This window comes from Galeopterus variegatus, unplaced genomic scaffold, assembly GCF_000696425.1.
Source record: "Galeopterus variegatus unplaced genomic scaffold, G_variegatus-3.0.2 Scaffold91, whole genome shotgun sequence".
Taxonomy (NCBI): Eukaryota; Metazoa; Chordata; class Mammalia; order Dermoptera; family Cynocephalidae; genus Galeopterus; species Galeopterus variegatus.
Genome location: NW_007726202.1, coordinates 177317 through 197798, shown reverse-complemented (window position 1 = coordinate 197798; position 20482 = coordinate 177317). Strand labels below are relative to the sequence as shown.

Below are 20482 nucleotides of genomic sequence, written 5' to 3'. Positions count from 1 at the left end.
TGGGAGATTACCAGCCCCATGGGGCCACCACACATGCTCACCTGAGGTCCTTCTTCATGGAGTTGAGCTGCCCCTGCAGCTGCTCATTCACGTCCATCTGCTCCTCCAGCTCCCTCTGCAGCTTCTTCTTAGAACTTTCGAGCCTGTCGATTTCCTCCTCGGCCTCCTCCACCTGCCGCTTCATTGCTTTCAAGCGCAGGCTCAGCTGCACCGGGAGAGAGGGCAGGTTGGGTGCTGGCTGACAGCCCAGCCAGGATGGAGAACAGCCCGAGCACGGAGATGCCACGGTCCAGCCACCTTCCCCCCAGGCAACCAAGATACGGGTCTCAGGGGCAGCAGACTCCAAGACAAGTCAACTTTTTCAAAGCCAAGTTCAGGGTTTGAAGTTTGCCCAACACGCCCACTCAAGCAGGCTAGAAAGCCCCTATGCTAAGATGTAACTGGGTAAGTGGAAAGAGGAGTGAGCCCACCCTAGCTCCACAGCCTGCCCCGCGAGGCTTGACTCCCTCTTGCTTCCCCAGCCTGAACCTAAAATTTTGTTCCCTCACCTGGTCCTTCTGGTCAGTCAGCGACAGGTGCTCATCGTCCACCTGCATTACCAGTTCCTTTACTTTCCGCTCCAGCCGCCGGTTGCTGAGCTGGAGGCTGGCCCGGTCCCTGGAGGGGCAGGGGAGGCAGAACAGAGGACCCTTTTATTCCCAGCCCAGGCTGCGGAGGAGGCGGAACTCCAGCCATGGTGCCTGGCCAACTCGAGGCTTAGGGTCAGAGAAACACGTGATTGCACAGGAGAAAAGGGCTGCTCCAGAGACACATGAGGAAGCAGACAAGGGGAATGACGAGTCCAAGGCTGCAGAGCCACGGAGGGGCTCAGCTGGGACCACAACAGCCCTGAGTTCTTCCAGCCCTGAGCTTTACTTGGTAAAGCAGAGTTGCAGGCTGCTAGATTGCAAAAGTTTTAGGTCTGCTCCAGCCAACCCCCCTAAAAGCCCTACTGAAAACAGGTATGGTAAAGTGTTCTATGCACACGCACCACACCCCTTCTAGGAAGGTGAGGGACCGTGAGTAAGAACTAGGGCCGGTCAAGTTCAACCTGGTGCTGGCCCTCAGGCTGAGATTTGAGAGTCAGCTGCAGAGAATCGTGGTACTGGAAAGGATTGTCCCACCTCTGACAGGTGGCTTATCGGCCACCACTCGACAACATCTGGGCCCAGGGCAGAGTCAGCCTCCCTGGCCTCTAGTCTGCCTTGAACTTTGTAGCTTATAAGGCAGCCTATCCTGTTTAGGGGATGGGGAAAGGGGCAGCAAGGACAGTGGAAAAGCTATGGGCTAGGAGTGAGAATCACACTAGTAGTGTTAATCCAGCTACACCAACATTCAGCCCGGCTACCTCACTCAAGTCACTTACTTTGATGGGTCTCAGTTTCCTCATCTTTAAAATGGCAGCAATAACAGCAAGGCTGTAGTTGCTCTGCCTTCCTCCCAGGCTGACAAGGCTCGGAAGAGATGCCGAGCTGAGGTGAGGGCACACTAGCAGATCACCACTGCCCTCTAGGCCTCGGCACCACGGGCGGCCCGGCTCACCTCTCCTCATTCTCCAGACGGTCCTCCAGCTCTGCAATCCTGGCCTCCATCTGCACCACCAGCCCCTCTTTGCTGGACCTGTAGGAGCCTTCCAGGTGGATAATCCGGCTCTTTAAGTCCTTGTTCTGGAATCAGACAGAGAGACTGTGGGGGACTATGTGTCTGCTGCACTCTCTGTGCAGAGCAGAGAGGAATACAGGGTAGAACCAGGTGTTTAGTGGGTGCCTGTGGTAAGACTGCTTTCCACTCCAGGCGTGTGGCAGGCGGACCTGAGGAGCCCGCAGGTGTTCCCAGGGAAAGCCCTTGAACCCAGGTCCTGGCAGGCCAAAAGAAGAGGTCCTATCACATTCCCTTATAAGTCCGAATGAAATCTTTGGCATGTCCTAAGACTCCTGGACATCAAACAGACTTGGGTTTGTCCTTTTCTAAACCTGTTGGGCGGGGACAGGAGAAATAGGCTCCCTCACCAGTTATGGTCAGTGAAGAACTGACATGAACAGTATGTAAAAGAAACAATGGCCCAATGAAGCTTTCTTAGCCATGCCTGAGTTAGATAACATGGATTCTTCTTTCCTTTTGCGTGGGAATTTAGCCCAAAGTGGTGGGGAGGGGAGGAGCTCAGGAGCCGCTGCCCTTACCTGTCTCTCCAGGGAAATCTTGTCACATTCCAGGTCTTGCCTCGCAGCCCTCTCCTGCAGAAGCTCACTCCTCACCTGCTCCATCTGTAACAAGGAGAGCAAGAGCAAAGCCCGGAGGTTAAGGGGATGGTCCCTGTATCTTTGTACTGAGATGGTTCCCAGGTACTGAATTCCAGCAACCAAGTCAAACCCTCTGCATGAAGAGGACCACCCACAGGGACCCTTGTGCTGTCTGCTTTTGGGTACAGGATCAGTTTCTTAGATATTCTTGGTTTCTTGATGATTGTGAAGATAGTGATACATACAAAGAACAGTAATCATCATAGCTAACCCTACTGTTACAGGTTGAATTATGTCCCCCCCAAAAGATATGCTGACATCCTAACCCACAGTACTTCTGACGTGACCTTATTTGGATGTGGGGTCTTTACAGGGGTCATCAAGTTAAAATGAGGTCATGAGGGTGGACCCTCATCCATTATGACTGGTGTCCTTATAAAAAGGGGAAATTTAAATGCAGAAACAAACACAGGCAAGGGAAGACCCCCATGTGAAGACAGAGACGTGGGGAGAACACCCCTGAGATGGGGGATTTGAGTGATGTATCTACAAGCCAAGGAATGCCAAAGATTACCACAAGCCACCAGAAGCCAGGAGGAGGCAAAGAAGGACCCCTACAGGTCGCAGAGGCAGTGTGGCCCTGCCAACACTTTGATTTCAGACTCCTGGCCTCCAGAACCACCAGACAATGAATCTGTTGTCCTAAGCCACCCACATTGTGGTACTTGTTACAGCAGCCCTAGGAAACTGATCTACCTGCTCAGACTCCACACGCACTTTCCCATGACACCCCCAAACAAGCCTAAGGACTCAGTAACATTACCTCTGCTGAGGACATCAGGTTTGGACAAGTTATCAACTTGTAAGGTGACCAACTGTCCCAGTTTGCCTGGGACTGAAGATATTCTCGGGATGGGGCTGTCAGTGCTAAAACTGGGAAAGTCCCAGATGAACCAGGACAAGTTAGTCACCCAACTTGCCCAAGACCTACACGACCAGAAAGGGTGAGCTAGTATCCACCTGAGCTCCTGACTACTGCATTATAAGTTCAAACTTCAGAGAGGGCTTGCCCAGGAGCATACCACAGACGCTGCAAGATTTTTCCCTTCTAATGCCGGAAACAGAAGTCAGTAAGAGCCCTGGGCAGCTCCAGGTGACCTGGCAAAGCCTATTGTTACTCAGGGTTTCTTCTGTGATAATAGGAAAGGAGCCTAGCTGCGTAGCATCAGGGAAGGAATCCTGTCACCTGACTGTCAGCAGCTCTTCCCGTTCCCAGTGGGCTTCTGCAGGAGTGAAGGGAGTAGCAAGGGCAGAGGCCCTAGACCCTGTTTCCGGAGCTGTCCAGCAGAGGGTGGCCTGACAAAGGCAGGAGAATTAAGGTGAGCCAGAAAAGTAAAACTGTCCCTTCCTTCCTAAGGATGAGAAGCAAATGCCACGGTCCCACATGGCTAAGAAATGCACACACGTGCCTCTGGACGCCAGGGCCCGGTGAGCATTTGACACAGGCTTGCCTGGCCTCAAGTCAAATTTTTACCACCTATACAGGCACCCTAGTGAGCAAAGAAAGATAAGCTCACCCCTTTCCCACCCTCCCTCCCACCCCCAGAGAGCAAGAACTGGGGTCCCAGGAATGATAAGAGGAGACACTGCTGCATGGGGCCAGGCTTGCACATGCTTCCTGCTTCCACTGCTTCCTGCCTGCAGTGTGTGCTCAGAAGAACCAGGAGCATGGTGTGGCTGGCCTGGGAGAGGGGGCCGCGGGGGTGGCCCACAGGAAGAAGCTGGGCCTCTGCCCTTCAGTGAGAGGTACTGTGTGGTCCAAAATATGCTCGCACTTTTGCATTTCTGACTGGCAGGCATCTAAGTCATGCGGGCTCATGATTTGATAGCAGAGGGAACTGAGGCCTAGGGCAGTTATATGAGTAACTGAGGGGAGCAGGACTAGAACCCAGGCTGGGCCCACCCACCACTTCACCTGCTCTGTGTCTCTGGACCAACAAAGTAAAAAGTCGTCAAGGAGACTTAGAGTTCAAATACAGCTGTGGCATGAAAAGCAAGGCCGTCCAGTTTCCTTAGGGCATGATGCAGAGAGCAGGGGAAATGCCAGCAATGTAAAGGGCCAGCAGGCTGCACACTTCAGGCTCCATCCGCACCCGCTCCCATGCTGCCTGGCCCCCAAGCCCTCGCCTGTCACATGTTGCACAGAGGACACCGGAATGACTCCTGTGACCGTTATATGAGCACAGAGACCAAGGATAACGAATGCGGGCTCATGGCCCTGCTCCGAACGTGGTTTCTGCACCAGCCTCACAGAGGTCATCAGAACAGCTGGGCTATGGGACCGCGGACGGACGTGCCTCACAGGGGCAACAGGTCTGCTCATGCCCCCAGGGCAGAGGCTGGCATGTCACCGAGGACACGGTTAAACTTTCACTGCAACGGGAAGCAATTGTACAGACAAGCAGCAGTGGCCCAGCTTCTCTTCTTGGCTCTGCCATTCATTTGCATGTGACCCTGGTCATCTCACCTCTGGGGTGCAGGCTCCTTGTCCTTGTCCCTAAACAAGGAACTTGAATGGGCTGGCCTATGATATAACAAAAGCACATTGTGGTGCCCCGTCTACCCTTCAGGGTGCTGTGGACACTCCAAGGCAGAGTGGCCACCCATGCTCCAACCTTCAGGAGTTACCTCCAGGAAACAACCCTGTTGTCAAGGTGAGAGTGAGTGTGTGGTTGTGAATGCACACACTTGCATGCTGTGGGAGGGGTGGTGGCATGGGTTCATTTATTGTCCTAACTATATTATCAGTCCTATGCCAGACATTGTGACAAAAAGACTCACGAGGTGCCGCCTTCATTATAACCTAGTGGAGGACAAACAAACAAACCCTGTACATGTGGTCAGTGTTACTACCACAGCGAAGGAGAGTGTGCTGGGCGGGGTGGACCAGTGACAGCTTCCAGAAACAGGGACACTAAGCTGAGACCTAAATGAGAGATCAGGGTAGAGAAAGAGGAAGGGTAGGAAATGCAGCTTTCCAAACCAGGGGGCCACCAACAAGAAAGAGCAGGAGGTAAGAAAGAAGCAGGGGTGGGGTGCTGGAAGGACTAACTGGACATGCAGCAGAGGTAAGAGGACAGGTGACAAGATTGGGTGGAGAGGGAGACAGGGAGTAGTCACACAGGGCCCATAATACTATTGTGACAGTAGCTGACACTTATACTGCACTTACTCAAGTAAGTCTTGAGCATTTGAATAGTATTAGCTCACTAAATCCTCATCGGCACCCAATGAGATAGGTACCATTAATATCCCGCCCATGCCTGCAGTCCAAGAGATGCTGCAGAGAGAGGATGGGCGATTGGAGGATGCCAGTTGAAGCCACAGGACAGACAGGCTCACCCAGGAGAAACGTATGAAGCATGAAGAGGATCCATCTTCCCTGGGGAACCCCCACCCGCTTGGTAGTGGAGGCAGGGAGAAAACCAGGACACAGATCTATCCCAAAAGTCAAGTAGGGCAAGGACTGAGGATGGTCAAGCAGAAGTAGGACTGAGGAAAAGTCACCTGGGCTGGACAAGAACAAGTCTGCTCTGGAAGGCTCGGCAGAGAGGGCAACCAACTGCAGAGCTCGGGGCCGCGCTGGAGGGGAAGACAGGGGGACAGGAGGCAGACGCCTCTGCCTTGGAACTCCAGCAGTGACCGAGACAACAGCCATGCCCAGAGGGCTGGAGAGGGACAGAACGGGTTTGCAAGAGACATGCCCCGCAACTATAGCAGGTGAGGGAGAGAAGCCACAGAGGAGGGAAGAGTTACAGATGGGGACAGTGAGAAGTGAGTGTGACAGGAGGCAGCTGCCGGCGAGGAGAGGGACGGGATGGGATCCTGGCTGCAGCGTGAGGGTCAGCACGAGAGTGGGGAGAGAGAGAGAACAGCCCAGGGCTTGGGGTGGGCAGACTCCTGCAGCTCAGCAGGCCAGTGGGAGGCAAGGAAGGGAGACGAGGGAGACTGTTTTCCCAAAGTGAAGAGAAGAAAGACTGGAGGCTTATACTGAGAGAAAGACATTTAGAAATGTTGCCATGGGGTGTGAGGCCAAAAAACATCAATAAAAGGTGGGCAGAGAAGAGGCGCGGGCCACGTTGCAGCTGTGCTCCGGGCCTGCAGAACGAGATGGGAAATACCAAGAATCAAGAGCCCCCTGAGGCAGGCCCTGATTCCCTGAGTGCCAGTGTCTGAGCCCAGCAGTCCTCCCAGGAACTGTCTGAGCCAGATGTTGTGGCCCTGATTTTCCAAGTGGGAGGTTCAGAAACGTGCCTGAGTCAAGTTAGTTGGAAGCAGCTTTGGGATTCTAACCCAGGTTTTCTGACCAAAAACCATAGGCTCTTTTCTCCCTCCCCATTATCTCTTAAAGACGCAGCCACTGGCCAAAGTCTTGCTCCCTCTGTGCAGTTGGCTGGAAAATCTGGATTCCACCAGGAGACAGAGCTGCCTGTGCAGAGGAGCACTTAGGATGGCAGTGGCCCCAAAGGTCTCCAAAGGTTCAAGACCTCCCTGGAGAGCCCCAGGCAAATGGTGGATATCCATAGGATAAAAGAAAACAAAACTAATTATTTATACCTCACTACCTCCCCTCAAAAGATGGCTATTAAAATGGAAGTGTGAAACAATCAGAGTGAAGAACAGGAAGAAATAAATACGTAACCGTAAACTGAACAGCTATTGTGACTATGCAGTCAATTTTTCTTGAGTCTTTTGGAAACCAAGGCTTTTGGCAAACATGTTAGGCTTCCTTCAGTTCTTCAAAAAGGACAGCCTCACACTAAGTTCTAAAATAAATCTTCCACGTGGAGCCTTACGCAAAGAATACTCATGGTGTTATGGACAGTGTCCCAAAAAGGATAGGCTTCCCCATAAACCCAGAAGTTCCTATATGCAGCTGCTTTTAGCTGTATTCTTCAGTACAGTGATGCCTAGGACTGGGCTCATTGACAGGAATATTCCAAATATTCCAAATCAGATTCTTCTTACCCTGAGTTCACACTGGCAAAAAAAAAAAAAAGCCTCTAGCCTGGCTTGTCCAGCTCCAACTTTGGACCAGGGAAGTAAACTCAAGGCTGGGAAAATATTTCTTTATATAAGCTTAGTGCTTTACATGCTTTTTATCCTTCAACTATATTAAATAGACTGAACAAAAACTTTCCAGTGGAATTAAAAACAGAACAGGAGCTGAAGGCAACAGTTTATCACAGCTGGATTAAAAGGATGCTAAACCCTGAGCATGTGGATTGGAAATAACAGTATCAGATTGCAGCAGGTTTTATGCCAGAGATACCCATGATCTGAGCCAGCTCTCAGGATTAGAAACAGCTGCCTTTTGCCTCTGTAAAGCCAGAGATACTTATGATTGCTAATACAACATTTCACCCCATCACCTGTGTTTATCACTGGGCTGTAAAGAGGTTGACAAGCCGACACTGCTAGCTGGTATGAAAAATTATACACAATCACAAAAAAGGAAAATTGCTATAAATCAACTGTACACGTTGGGTTTTTGAGCAAGCCTATACATTAGGAGGTAGTTCTGAGACTAAGATTGTTTTAATGAAAAAGAAAAAGAAAGAAGAAAGCCCATTCTGATCTTTTGCTGGCTGACTGCAAAGAAGACTTATTTTCACAGGCTCATTTACTGGTAGTCGCAGCCCCTGATACCAGCTGAGTAGCAGGTGTGTACCGGCCACTGAGGAACAGTTCCCAAAAGTGACTGGAGGAGCCTGCAACTTTATCCACTGGGATTTATCCTGCAGTTGTCAAGGCAACCAGGCAGCCTTGCTCAGCCCCTGAAAAGACCATGAAGCCACCCAGAACTCCAGTTGGTATTTTTCCTCCTGCCTGCCAGCTGCCTGGACTGGATGAATCATTTTTCCAGTGGGCTGGGTCACCTTGGCCTCCCCATTTAGGCTCAGTTCTACCATTAACTGCGCTCAGCTACCAGCAAGGACACACAACGCCCACTGAGCAAGGACATCAGCCTGCTGGGCACATTTAAACCACACCACGCTGGACCTCTCTTTGTCTATTTGAATCCCGTATTCATAAAGAGAGTCAAGAGAGGATCTGGTGAACTTAAATCCTCACCCATCTTAAGATACACCATGACTGGGCCGGCCCGGTGGCGCACTGCTACAGTGTGCCGCTTGGGAGTGCGGCGGCGCTCCTGCCGAGGGTTCGGATCCCACATACAGACCGGCCGCTCACTGGCTGAGCAAGGTGCGGGTGCAACACCGAGGGTTGCGATCCCGTTGCCGGTCCCGGTCCGGTACGGGCGCGACACTGAGGGTTGCGGTCCGTTGCCGGACACGAACAAATACAAAAAGAAAAAAAAAAAGATACACCATGACATTATTTTTAACTTGGGGTAAAGGCCCAAGTGCATTTGGTGGGGGCGGGGAGGCATGCAGGTCTTTAAGACTTTTACATAGTCTGATGCAGAGATGATGGGAAAGGCAGGAGGCAGTAGGCTTTACAGCCAAATTGTCGTTCTACCTCTTACAAGCTGTATGACCCTAGGTAGTCACTTGCTCCCACAAGCCCTGAAAACCATGAGAAAGCACGCAAGACACATGGCAGAGTGCCTAGCATTTGGTAAATCCTCGGCAAGAATGGCAATTATCATAAATGGAAACCTGGTTTTTGGAGAAAAAAGAGGAAAAAAGATTTCTCTGGATTTAAACAGATCAAAAGCCAATAAAATACCCACTATTTAATTGAATTTTCCTTTAATTTGTAAGTCAATCAGAATCCTTTTTGCATATGGTGAAACTATATTTGGGTGAGAAAACAAATATTCCTCACCTCTGTTTTATAAAATAAGATACCATTTTATCAAATCCAAATTCCCTCTTCTCCTTCATATTAACCCTATCTGAAGACAAAGTCTAAACATCCAAAAGGTTTAAAAAACTTTTCTCTCAATTAAGATTCCCTGAATCCATCAGTCTGAATAATACTATCCTGAGCACATACGGAAAAGAAAGGCCTTAAAAAGATTGGGAACTTGCAAATAATGTGACTAGCATTCACTGAGTGTCAAATGTATGCACAAAATAGAGAAAGAAAAACCAGAGGCATGGAAAGTATGGGATGCTTGATGTCACAGCTGCCTTCCCTGTCCTCCGTCCCTGGGAACAGCGCGGTTGAGGCCTCCTCCCAGTCTCTCTTTCCCCAGTCCTCACCCCCACTCTGCCACATTAATCTTCCAGAGCACTGTGTATGCTTCACTATTCTGCTCAACAACCTTCGATGCTCCCCACTGCCTTCAGGACAGGGCCATCCAAAACCCACAACATGCCCCTCCAAACTTCCCTCCTTTCATTCCCTTGTGGAAACTGGAAACCTCACTGAGCCATACTGTCCATCCACTGCTCCTCAAAATGCTGTATATATTCCTGCCTCCCTCCCGAGATTTGTTCACATCATTCATTCCATCTAGGATTCCATTCCTACTCCTCTTAGTTAATCTAAATCTTACCCTTTTTTAAAGGTGACTCCAGGTAAACTTTCCTCTAAAACTCTTCCATGGCCTCCCTTGCTGTGATGGTCTTTCCCTCATTAGCCGCTTGAATCCTTCACCTGGCATTTAGTATCTGCTATTTTTCTTATTGTTAATTATCCACTTTTTAGGTCTGGCCCATCTCCTTAAACAAATAATAGCACCTCAAGGATTGGGACCATTTTTGATAACTGTGTAGCTTTACCGCAGTGCCATGCACACAGTAGGTATTCATCATACTTGGCAAGCATTGGTAGGTAGAACACTATCTTGGGAATCAAGAGACCTAAAGCCAGCTTTGTAGCTAACTGTCTGCATGACTTTGGCCAGATCCCTAGGTAGTTCTGGGCCTGAAATCTCTCATCCACTACACGAGAAGTCTGGAGAGATGAACTCTGAGGCCTTTGCCAGATCTAAGATTCTGTGAGAGGGGCTGGCCGTTCACTAATATTGCTGGAAAACCTTTTTTACAGTTTATTCACCTCAGCCTTATCACTAAGCCTAGGAAAAAGAATGGGAGATGTTTGCAAGAAACAGAGATTCATAAAAGGAGCTTATAAAAATTGTGAGTTTAAGTAGAAAACTGTAAGCTTTAACTTTTTAATTTAAAGAGAGCAAGATTCAAAAAATAAAATTTCACATGCCTTCCATTTTCAGTGCCTAGTAACAGTCTGCAGGGAATCCAGGGCCAGCGCTATAAATCGGGATCAGGATATCAGGCTCCCTTTCCTGTTCTTTAGATGACACCCCTTATTAAGGAGGTGTCATCAGGTCAGCATTTGAGAGAGGAGAGGAGAAAGGGCCTTAGGTTTGAATGTTTCTTTTACTCGCTCTGATTCTAGCAGGAGAGCAGCAGGCACAGAGTTTAGGCTAGAAGTGAACCTAAGCAGACTGAAATGGCCTCAGAATCAGGACCCATCTGTCTACACCCAAGGCCCTCTCCACAGAGCCTTCACTCTCAGAGGCAGGGAAGAAGCCTCAGATCAACCTCAACTTTGACTGAGAGTTAAATGCTTCCAGTTAGGTATGTATTTGGTCAACCCACTTCTCTCCTCTCTCACAATTCAGGAGACAGGAGAAGCCAGAAGAGAAGCTCTGAGAATTCACTTTATCTCAGAGCTTCTATTTTGTTGTTTTACCAGCTCCTGCATCAATTTAAACACGATGCTCAGTTTCTCCATTTCTAACAGACACCAGGCTTTTACCCTCCCTACCTCGGAGAATGCAGTGAGAAGAAAGGAAAGAGAGCTAATAAGGGAAAGAGGCTAGAGATGTATGCGGAACTCATCTTTTCAGGCATATAACTCAGATACAGGGAGAGAATGGGGGAAATTAAAGGGTGAATTCAGACACTTCTGGTTGTATAAAACCTTCTCACGGCATTTCACTGTTAGAATTTAGAAAAGTCCTCAGAAATCCCTTGGGTCGATAGCTTCATTTTTATAGATTTAGAGACCGAGCTCAGAGAGGCTGGGACCTTTCTGGAGCTATACCAGGCTGGTGCAGGACCCCAGCCCAGTACTCTCTCCAGCAGACCAAGTTAGTTCCCTCAACTTCCTGCCTGGACTTAATTCAAGTTCTTGGCTCAGTGGAAACATTTTCACCTTTGACCACATCACAGAGAGCAGTGCTATTCTCCACCATCCAAGTGCTCATTGAGAGAAGAAGGGGCAGCTGCAAATCTGGGAGCAGATATCTAAGCGATCAGTTCCCTTAGAGTTGTGCCACTGGCTGAGCCAAGGCAGGCAAACACGTTCTGGTTCATCATGTCTGTGTTTTGTTTTCGGTGTAAAACATGGGACTGAAAGTCTGTTTTAACTGCCTGGTTACTGATGGGATTACATACTTTCCCACCATTCCTTGCATAAGTCACAGGAAGTGTTGTCAAAACAAATTCATGGTCACCTCTTCTGTCATTATGAATGCTTAGCAGATCCTGAAATGTCCTTTGGTAATGCGGCTACTTAGCCAAGCTGGCAAAAACCTATAACAAAACAGCCTTTATTCCACTGAGAGAACTTGAAAAACACAGACTTCAGTAAGAACTCTGCAGCTCAGGCCTGATGGGCTGCTGCACAGCCCTGCAACATATAGACAGGACCCATGCTCAGCAGGGAGGAGGGTGCAGCCTGGGGTTGAAATTTCCTTCACTCTTAGAGCAAAGCAACATGCACATCACACTTGTTTGCAGCATGGAAAGAAAGGATCTGGAAAAGAAGCCAGTGATTCACCTTCAACTTTGAGCAGGGGCTGCCAGCTCATGTGGTGCTATCCCTAAGCACTGGAACCTCCAGTTCTTAGTAACCCTGAGCTCAGGGATAGGTGGTGCATGTGAATAAGCAGAAGGGAGACCAGAGGAAGATTTTGGATAGGGAAGATTTTACCCAAATTACTTGTTTTTCAGACTTTTAATTTTCATCCTTTATCAGATAATTTCCAAATTTATACTCAGCATCATTCCAAGGTTTTTATGTTTTGCTTTCACTTTTTTACTTAAGAAAGTGCTAATCATAGTCAAAAAGAGGTGAAAGGTTTTCTAAACGTCTAGGTACAGTTCCTCCAGCAGCATTTTCAGGCTCTAGGACACCACTAAGTCGGCATTGAAAGCCCACCTTGTCAGAAGTTTCTACATGTATCCACAGGTATCATGTAAATGAAGGGCTAAGGTTAGTGCATGCAAATTATTTCTCCTCAAAACTGCCACTGAGTATTCTGAATCCCTCTCCAAAAATGTTTCCATATTTCATCTGTCACATGGTTCGGGCATGCACTGAAGACATAAAAACTAGTTAACGATGCCACTACTTTTTAGTGATAAGACCACTGTCCTCTACCCCACCACTCCCAGTACATCACATAGCCACTCTGAACTCTCACTTAATTAAAAAATAAACAAAATCCGAACACTTTGGGATGATGCTGCCTGTAACTTGGGAAATTAGGTCCATTGTCTACAGTATGAGAACGGGAACTGTCCCTGACTCTGCCTTGCAGGGTTGTTGTAGGGATCAAATGTAAGTCTACGGCCATACCACCCTGAACGCGCCCGATCTCGTCTGATCTCGGAAGCTAAGCAGGGTCGGGCCTGGTTAGTACTTGGATGGGAGGGATCAAATGTAAGTGGGGCTCCTTTCAAAACTGCAAAAAGCATTCACTTGGCAGTCACCGTTACTGTACTGTGAATGCTTCATAGGTGTATGGAATGCTTTTTTTGTTTTGTTTCGTGGGTCTTTTGTAATACTAATTAGCTCGTAAAGTTCTTAAAGGAAAAGGCTGCATTATAGAGTTCACTTTCTGTTGTACCTAACATAGTGCTAGCTACCAAATTTCACTCATTTGCTTGTTGAACTCGTGATTCTTAGACCCTCAGCTCTAAAAGCACTTTGTCTATTTTGACTAATAGGATGCTATCCGCAATCACTCTGGAATCTTCCACTATATGCTTTAAAGACTACACAAACTTCCACCATATTCCATGTGGCATGAACTTCCTCTCCCTGCTCTAATGGAATCCTTGGGTTTGAACCCCCATGTCTTCTTTATCAGGCTGGTCAATCTTTCATCATCCCGCTATAGTACAGTACCTGTTCCCTGCTCCTAGTGATCCTCTCAGACAGCAAATCCGAGTTGTTTCTTTCCTCTTCCAGTTCCATCTCCAGTTGAGACACCTTGTCCTAAGAAAAAAGTCACAAACACAGCCTAGTTAACTTGCAGTGACTGGGATTAGGAACAAGGACTAAATACTGGAAGAAAACTTCAAGGGCAAATGAGAGCTATGTATCATTAGGGTTTGGAAAAATGATATGTCTATTTCTTACACTGCCCAAAGCAGACATTTTTAAAACTATGTGTTCTATTACTTTTGTAATGTAAAATGGAACCTTACATGTAGAAAACACATAAAAAGAAGAAAAAGAAAAATATATTAAAAAAGAAGAACACTAAGGATGTTTTAGCACGTTTCCTTCAAGTCTTTTTTCTCCCTGTAATTCAATAACTTTAAACTGATCTGCCTAAACCAATTGCCTATTAAAAAACAATGTGGGGCTGAGATACCGTCCAAGGCACATTTCTCTGAATAGTTCATGTTCAAGATGATGTTTTGTCTCCCTCCTACTCAGGGTTTCCAAGACCCTTGCAGGGGTAAAGTTTATAGCAGCCTTCTGCACCTGCCTCTCTCTTCCCCGCACACTTTGCATCCCACACCTGCATTGGAATAACACAAAGACAGTGCTGGCCATTTCTGTTAAACTCATCATCACACAGAATAATGATTTGTATCTTCCTAGCTGGCTCCTAATTTAACGTCATTGAGTGTTAAGAGAAAAATATTTCAAAGCTTTGTACATGAAAAAAGAGGCTTCTGACACAAACCACCCCTTTTAGAACTGGTGGACTGGGGGTTTTGTGCATGTGTTTCACCTGTCACCAGCAAATCTGTCAAATGTCAGGGTGAGCTCAGAGCCACAAACACTAAAAAGCAACTGGCACTCTGAGATTTCACACAGGAGCCTGCAGCATTTGTGTGTATTGTCTCTGCAATTGCCAAAGTTGATTAACAAATGATGTATGCTTCTGCAACCACCAGAAATAAAATGCACAGAACCATGGGAATAACCAAATGTCTGTGAAGGGCCTTCCCTGGGAGTGATCAAAAACTACAGGGAAGTTAGAAAGCTCTCTCCCAGAAGCCGAGAGTCCTGGAGACCAACCTGGAACAGAGCTGGGTCCTACACTGAAGCCTCCTATTAGCTCAGTGGTTCCCGATTCCTCCAATGCCAGTTTCACTACGGTCAGATGTCACCAAAGATCCACAAGAGCTGCATCTGCATAAACAGCCACCTGAGTTTCTGAGTTTACAGGAAATGTCCACCCTTGGAAGAGCTCTTGAGTCCTGAGAATCCATTTAAGTGCTCGTGAAGGAACAGGCAAGACATCAGTCACAGCAAGACAGTCCTGTCAGCCACCTCTTAGGGGAAGAAACACCCCTCAAGCACACTTGATGGTGGCGGGGCCTCGAGGGCTCTTCTTTTTGTTATTAATGGAGATATGTCCAAAATACTGCAGAAAGGCAGGTGAAGCTTAGCTATACCACTGCTTCTAGACCATAAGTCAGCCAAAGGAAATCATCTTTTTAGCCAGAACATTCAAGAGAAAGATAACCTGGTAACCCAATCTTCAGCTAAAAGCTGAAAGAGGTCTTCATGGGGCTTTCTTCTTGCCTGAAATCTGTACTATACAGAAGCCAGCAGGAGGGTTCAGGGGTCTAGGCCAGGGCTCATGACATCAAAGGTTCTTCCTCCACTGCCTGAAAAGGCTTTACCTTGCTTTTATCCAGGTTGTTTGGGCCCTAGAATAATCAGTTTCTAGTTGAATGGGCAGAACTAACCTTGCCTGAAATGGCCTCCCCTAAAGAGATTAGAACCAGGACACTAGCAAAATGTACAGCAATCCTACAAAAGAGTAATAAAACTGTAATCAGGTTATTCTAGTCTCTAAAAGAGGGCCATCTCATAAAACCTTCACTTATGGAAACAGCACTCCCTAGATATAAATTGCTACTAAGTCCCCCGGCAGTTTTAAAAAGTTATTTCTGTTTATTTGCAAAGTTGAATCAGAAATTCCATTGATTTTGAATTCAAGCCATCTCTCCCTCGCCTCAAGCCCTGTCTGGCTTTTATCAAACTTTGACAATTTTAACTTCTCCCAAAAGTCTGAGGCTTATTTTTTAGTCTCTTTATCTCTCTCTAAATTCCACTGGTGGGTGTGTGTGTTCATGTATGCATGCGCGCGCGCGTGTGTGTGTGTGTGTGTGTGTGTGTGTGTGTGTGTGTGTGTGTCTGGTTTGGGGTTAGTTTTATTCTTGAGGGATATTCTTTTTTAGAAGTTTAGGTGGACTGATTTTAAGGTTCTTCCTGACATTCTCCAGCTTAGATTCTATTACTTCATTTACATTTTTCGAATGTGTTCAATTTTCATTTTTCGAATGTGAATAGATCACTCCCACTGGTGCCTGCACTGAGCACTTTCCAATACACTGTCTTGGATTACATATATCCTATGTGCACCAACAATGAATTGAGCCACAGTTTGTTGCTAGCTCTGGCAAAACTCGATAATCTGTAAGGGAAAATGGGCCAGAAGCAGGAAACAAGAGGTGTGGCAAATGAGCAGTGGTGATCAGAGGAGGTAGCCCTCTCTGTACACGCAGCAGTCTTGTCTCTTTATAGACAGAAGGACTGCCCAAAGAATGAACAGAAAATGAACTACCTGTGCCCTTATGCAAAATCACCTAACCTCCCTGGGAATCTGCTCTGTTTCCTCTTTAAGACAATGAAGACATTAGACTAAATTACATCCATTGTTCCTTCCAGCTCTCATGCCCTATGAGTCTATGAACTACTAGCTTCTTCCTCAAATCAAGAAGCTGCTGGAGAGAGTAAAACCCAAGATTTCCCAAAGGCTGAGGTGTGAGCAGAGGCTGCCTCCCCCTGGCCCACAGACCTCCATCTGCTTGACAAGTCTGCTGCGGTCGTCTTTGAGGTGACTCTTGGCCTCCAGCTCATACTCCAGGTCCTTCAGCATCTGCTCCAGGAGCTGCCTTTTCGTGACCGCCTCATCCTGAGCTCTCTGGTAATCCCGTAACTCTTCCTCCATCAAGCGCATCTAGGACAAGAGGGAGTTGGGGTGGTTTTCTGGGGTACATCAGGAGTATGGAGATCTCATCAGACAGCACACAGGCTGATCCTAAAGCAGAGAAGATCTGGTGGACTCCCACTATCACTGGAGATCAGAAGACTGAGTAAGTCCCAACTCCCTCTGGGTCTCAGTTTCCTCTTCTGTAAAAGGAGGGGATTTTCCAGATACAGGTAACAACCCATTAGGTTATAAATTCAATTTAATAGATGTTGACCAGCATTTTTTAATTAAATAGAACACAGAAAAAATCAGACTAGAATACAAGCATATACTGTTTCGTGAGTCTTTGTACTAGACGTTCATGTATTCGTAGGGATGTATGTATTACTGGACTACAATGCGAGACGTAGTTCTTACATTGCACTTTGACCATAGGTCAGGTCAAAAACACTTGTAAGCCACTAAACTAGGTAAGTGCTTCACAGATGGTAATTTATTGCCAACCTGTGTCAGCATCACCTCAGAAGAGGTTTAAACTTAGGGTTAAAAAAAAAAAACTAAATTAATGACCCCAAAGTAAATTGCAGGCACAAAATCTAACAATATAAACATGTACATCAGGTGAAAACCACTGCTTTGTAGAAGAAAATGATTTACCAGCTGTCATAATTTACAGATTTTTTCCATCCACAAGGTGGCACTGAACTAATAGCTTTGGAGAAAGTGCAACAGACGGAACAGCTTGATTCACAAGGATCAGTCCGTGTTTTCAACTTCCCTGGAATCTCCCTGGGGGGAGGGGACTAGGCATCTCAGCACACAGTAGGTACTCTTTAATATCTGTGTGGACTGATTCAGTGAAGCCCAAGGCTGTCTTTTTTGTCTCCAGTGTCCTACCCTCCTGGAGACAGCACAAGGGACTAGGTGAAAGCATAGTCTCAGGAAGAGAATACACCCGGGGCTCATCTCCTTCAGGGCGTACATGAGAGGGAGTGGCAAACTCCATTATAGAATTCCACCCTTTGGGGGCATCTGTCACAGGAAAGTTGGAGAAGCCCCAAAGATGGTCTTTGTGGCTGCGATAGGATAGGCTACTTTAGGAAGACCAGAGGGAAACTTAAGGAAATGTGTCCTTCTCTTGGAGGCTGACAGGAACACAGGCTGAAATTTCTGTGGGAACAGCCTGGCCTTGAAGGAGACATCTACAGATAAAGACCCTGGCCTGGTTTCAGTGGTAGCCATCAGGGAAACCATGACTGAAAGCACAGAGGGACAATCGTCCCATGGAAAAAGGCTGATGGGATGTTCTCTGGATACAGAGAGTGCACTATACTCTAGAACAGTAAATCTCACTATATGACTCAGCTTCCTCATTTGCAATATTGGTATAATCATAAAACCTACCTTCTAGAGCTATTAGGAGAGTCAAATGAGATGATACCCAAAAAGAATGTTGGTTTGAGCGTCAGCAAGACTGGCAGGCAAGTATGCAGCCTGCATTTCCTTCTTGGCATCTTTCCCAGCACTTTACATGTTTCTCCCACTGCCCAGCAGGTCCCTCCTGACACCTAGCAAGGCTCTGTCATACCAAGAGTACTTAGTCAGGACATGCAGAATAACCAGCATGGTGTCTGAGAACAACATACCCTGAATTAAAAGTGACCAAACACCTTTGAAACCTACTAGTGCTACCTTTAAGTAGTTAAATCCACCCTTTGCTAAGCAGGACTTAGAAAATAAACTGAAAGGGAGTGAACTCTAAGTCTCTAAGGGACTGACTTCATCAGAATGTCTCTAGCTCCACCTCAAAGGCAAAACAGGTAAAATGGCTATTTCTCTCAAAGCAGAGGCAGCAAGTATTACAGTACTTTGAATGGACCCCTGTAGCTTTCTAGAAACTAAGAGCTTTAACAGCTCAACCAAAACACGGGGCGAGGGGTAGTCAACGGAGCTGAGCTTGAGTTTTTCAAGGGCCCAGAGTGACCTCGGCTTGTTAATTCACTTTTATTTTAAACAATGTCATGACCTCAGCATCTTAATCAAGAGTGGTATCTGACTGCGGTTTCCCTTCCAAATAATGAGGTGTCCATGTCTGTCTTTCAATGGAAGCAATGTCTCACAGGGCTACACCAGTGAGAAAATCTAGGAAGGGCCATCTTTGTTTGCATTACAGGGAATTTTTTTTTTTTTTTTTTTAATTACTGCTCCTGTATAAACAACACTAGTCTCCATCTAGCCTTAACTAATCTCTCTGGACCTCAGTTTCATTATCTGTCTCAAGGATCTCTAAATGTCCTTCCAAACCAAAGATTCTAACATAAAAACCATTATGCAAAAAGCAATGGGAAGTACTTTGCAGGGGTCTCTGTGACACTATAATCTTTGGAAATCAAAACAGACCAGGTATTTGTTGGTGTTCTAGCAAATATACGAATCCCTCCCCCTTAGTGGTAGAAATGAAAAATTAAAAAAAAAAAAATTAATGCCAAAGAACTGTGATATCAGTGTGCTAATTTCAGTTGTTACTTAGAGTCCTGTATCATATAACCCTGAGCCAGAGGGGATCTGTTATCAGGGTCTTTTCAGAAGTGTTCTAGAAGTCTGCAATAAATATCCATTGTTCTTTTACACAGTTTCAGGACTGACTCATGGGTGACTTTTCTTTGATCATCAAAGAAATTAAAAGTTTGTTTTTTAAAGAAAAACTTGTTTTCCTGTAGAATCTTAGTGCTCTTGGAACTGTATGAAAAACAATAAGGTTTAAAATTAAAGAAAGGGAAACTAACATTTATTAAGGGTCCAGGATGTACAGACCCTCTGCTATAAAGTCTCATGTTTTATCTTGTTTAATTATTAATTACTAATATTTTGTGTATTTTTAAAGAGGTAGAAACAGATGCTCAGAAAATTGGGTAACTTGCTCAAGAATCATCCAGCTGACACGAAGAATAGCTAGAAATCAGCATACAATGTACACATATTTTAGAGCCTCCAGCTTTCCATTAAAACAATCAAAAACATTCCCTTTACAGTTCTTTAGAGGTCAAAACTGAAGGAGGCTAACGTTTGGTTTTCTTAGCTCTGTTCTTAAATATGAAACCAAGAATATGTTTCAGTAATTTCAGAACTCAGAAATTCCTGAGGATTTTTTTTTCATTATACATGTTTATGTGGTACAGTTTGTTGTTTCAATACATGCATATATCGTGTAATGATCTGAGGATTCCTTTTAGTCTCTTATTTTTGTTCTGAAACTCTTGTCCACCCCCCCACCCCAGTAAAAATCTGTATTTTTAAAAAGTAATGGTAAAAAAAAAAAAAAAAAAACAGTTAGTTAATACAATCCCTGTCCTAGGATTAAATTCAAATGTAATGCATATATATAATGCATATAAATCATTTGGCCACAGTTGGGCACACCATTGCTGCACCATAATCGGCAGCTAAACTTTTCAGACAAAAACTTTAGATTCATCAAGAAAATGATCAAGTTAAAGTCATGTCCATTTCACCCCAGAGGCAGTGAGTCCTTTTGGTCTTCGAATGCCATTTTGTCCACGTAACTATCCAGAGACTTAAGAATGACAACTCAAGCACAGAAGCTGTCTTAAGAATCTATCCCTGAATCCCTCATGGAAGAGTTTCAAAGCAGGCTTCAAGGACGCTTTGAATAAGAGATAAAGGAGGCACTGATCTGGCCAGTCATTACCTCATCCTGCATTTTCGTGGCCATCAATCGGTGCTTTTCTGCCTCTAGAGTTTTCTCCTTCAACTGCCTCTGCACTTCTGCAAGCTCCCTGCGGTTTTTCTCCTTGTACTCATCCAGCTGATTCTGGAGCTCCAGCGTTGATGTGCGGGACGCCTCAACAATGTCGGCCATCTGGAAGAAGTGACATGGGTGTGAGCCCACCCTGTGATGCTCCCTCTGAGACCAGGGAGAGGGTTTGGATCCCATTTCAACCCAGAATCAGCTCCTCTACTCCCTTTCTTCTGCAGCCTCCTCCAAGATGCAAAG

General features: G+C 46.3%; 1 protein-coding gene across 1 annotated transcript in view; it reads right to left on the bottom strand.

The window, feature by feature from the left end:
- CGNL1 (cingulin-like 1) overlaps positions 1-20482 on the bottom strand; it is a 101643-nt gene that overhangs the window by 2302 nt on the left and 78859 nt on the right. The window contains exons 11-17 of the mRNA XM_008581161.1: positions 20177-20347; positions 16333-16494; positions 13413-13502; positions 2220-2303; positions 1582-1706; positions 549-657; positions 42-205 (exon numbers count right to left, since the gene is read on the bottom strand). Of these exons, the coding sequence (XP_008579383.1) occupies positions 42-205; positions 549-657; positions 1582-1706; positions 2220-2303; positions 13413-13502; positions 16333-16494; positions 20177-20347 (905 nt within the window). The remainder of the gene's footprint in view (positions 1-41; positions 206-548; positions 658-1581; positions 1707-2219; positions 2304-13412; positions 13503-16332; positions 16495-20176; positions 20348-20482) is intronic.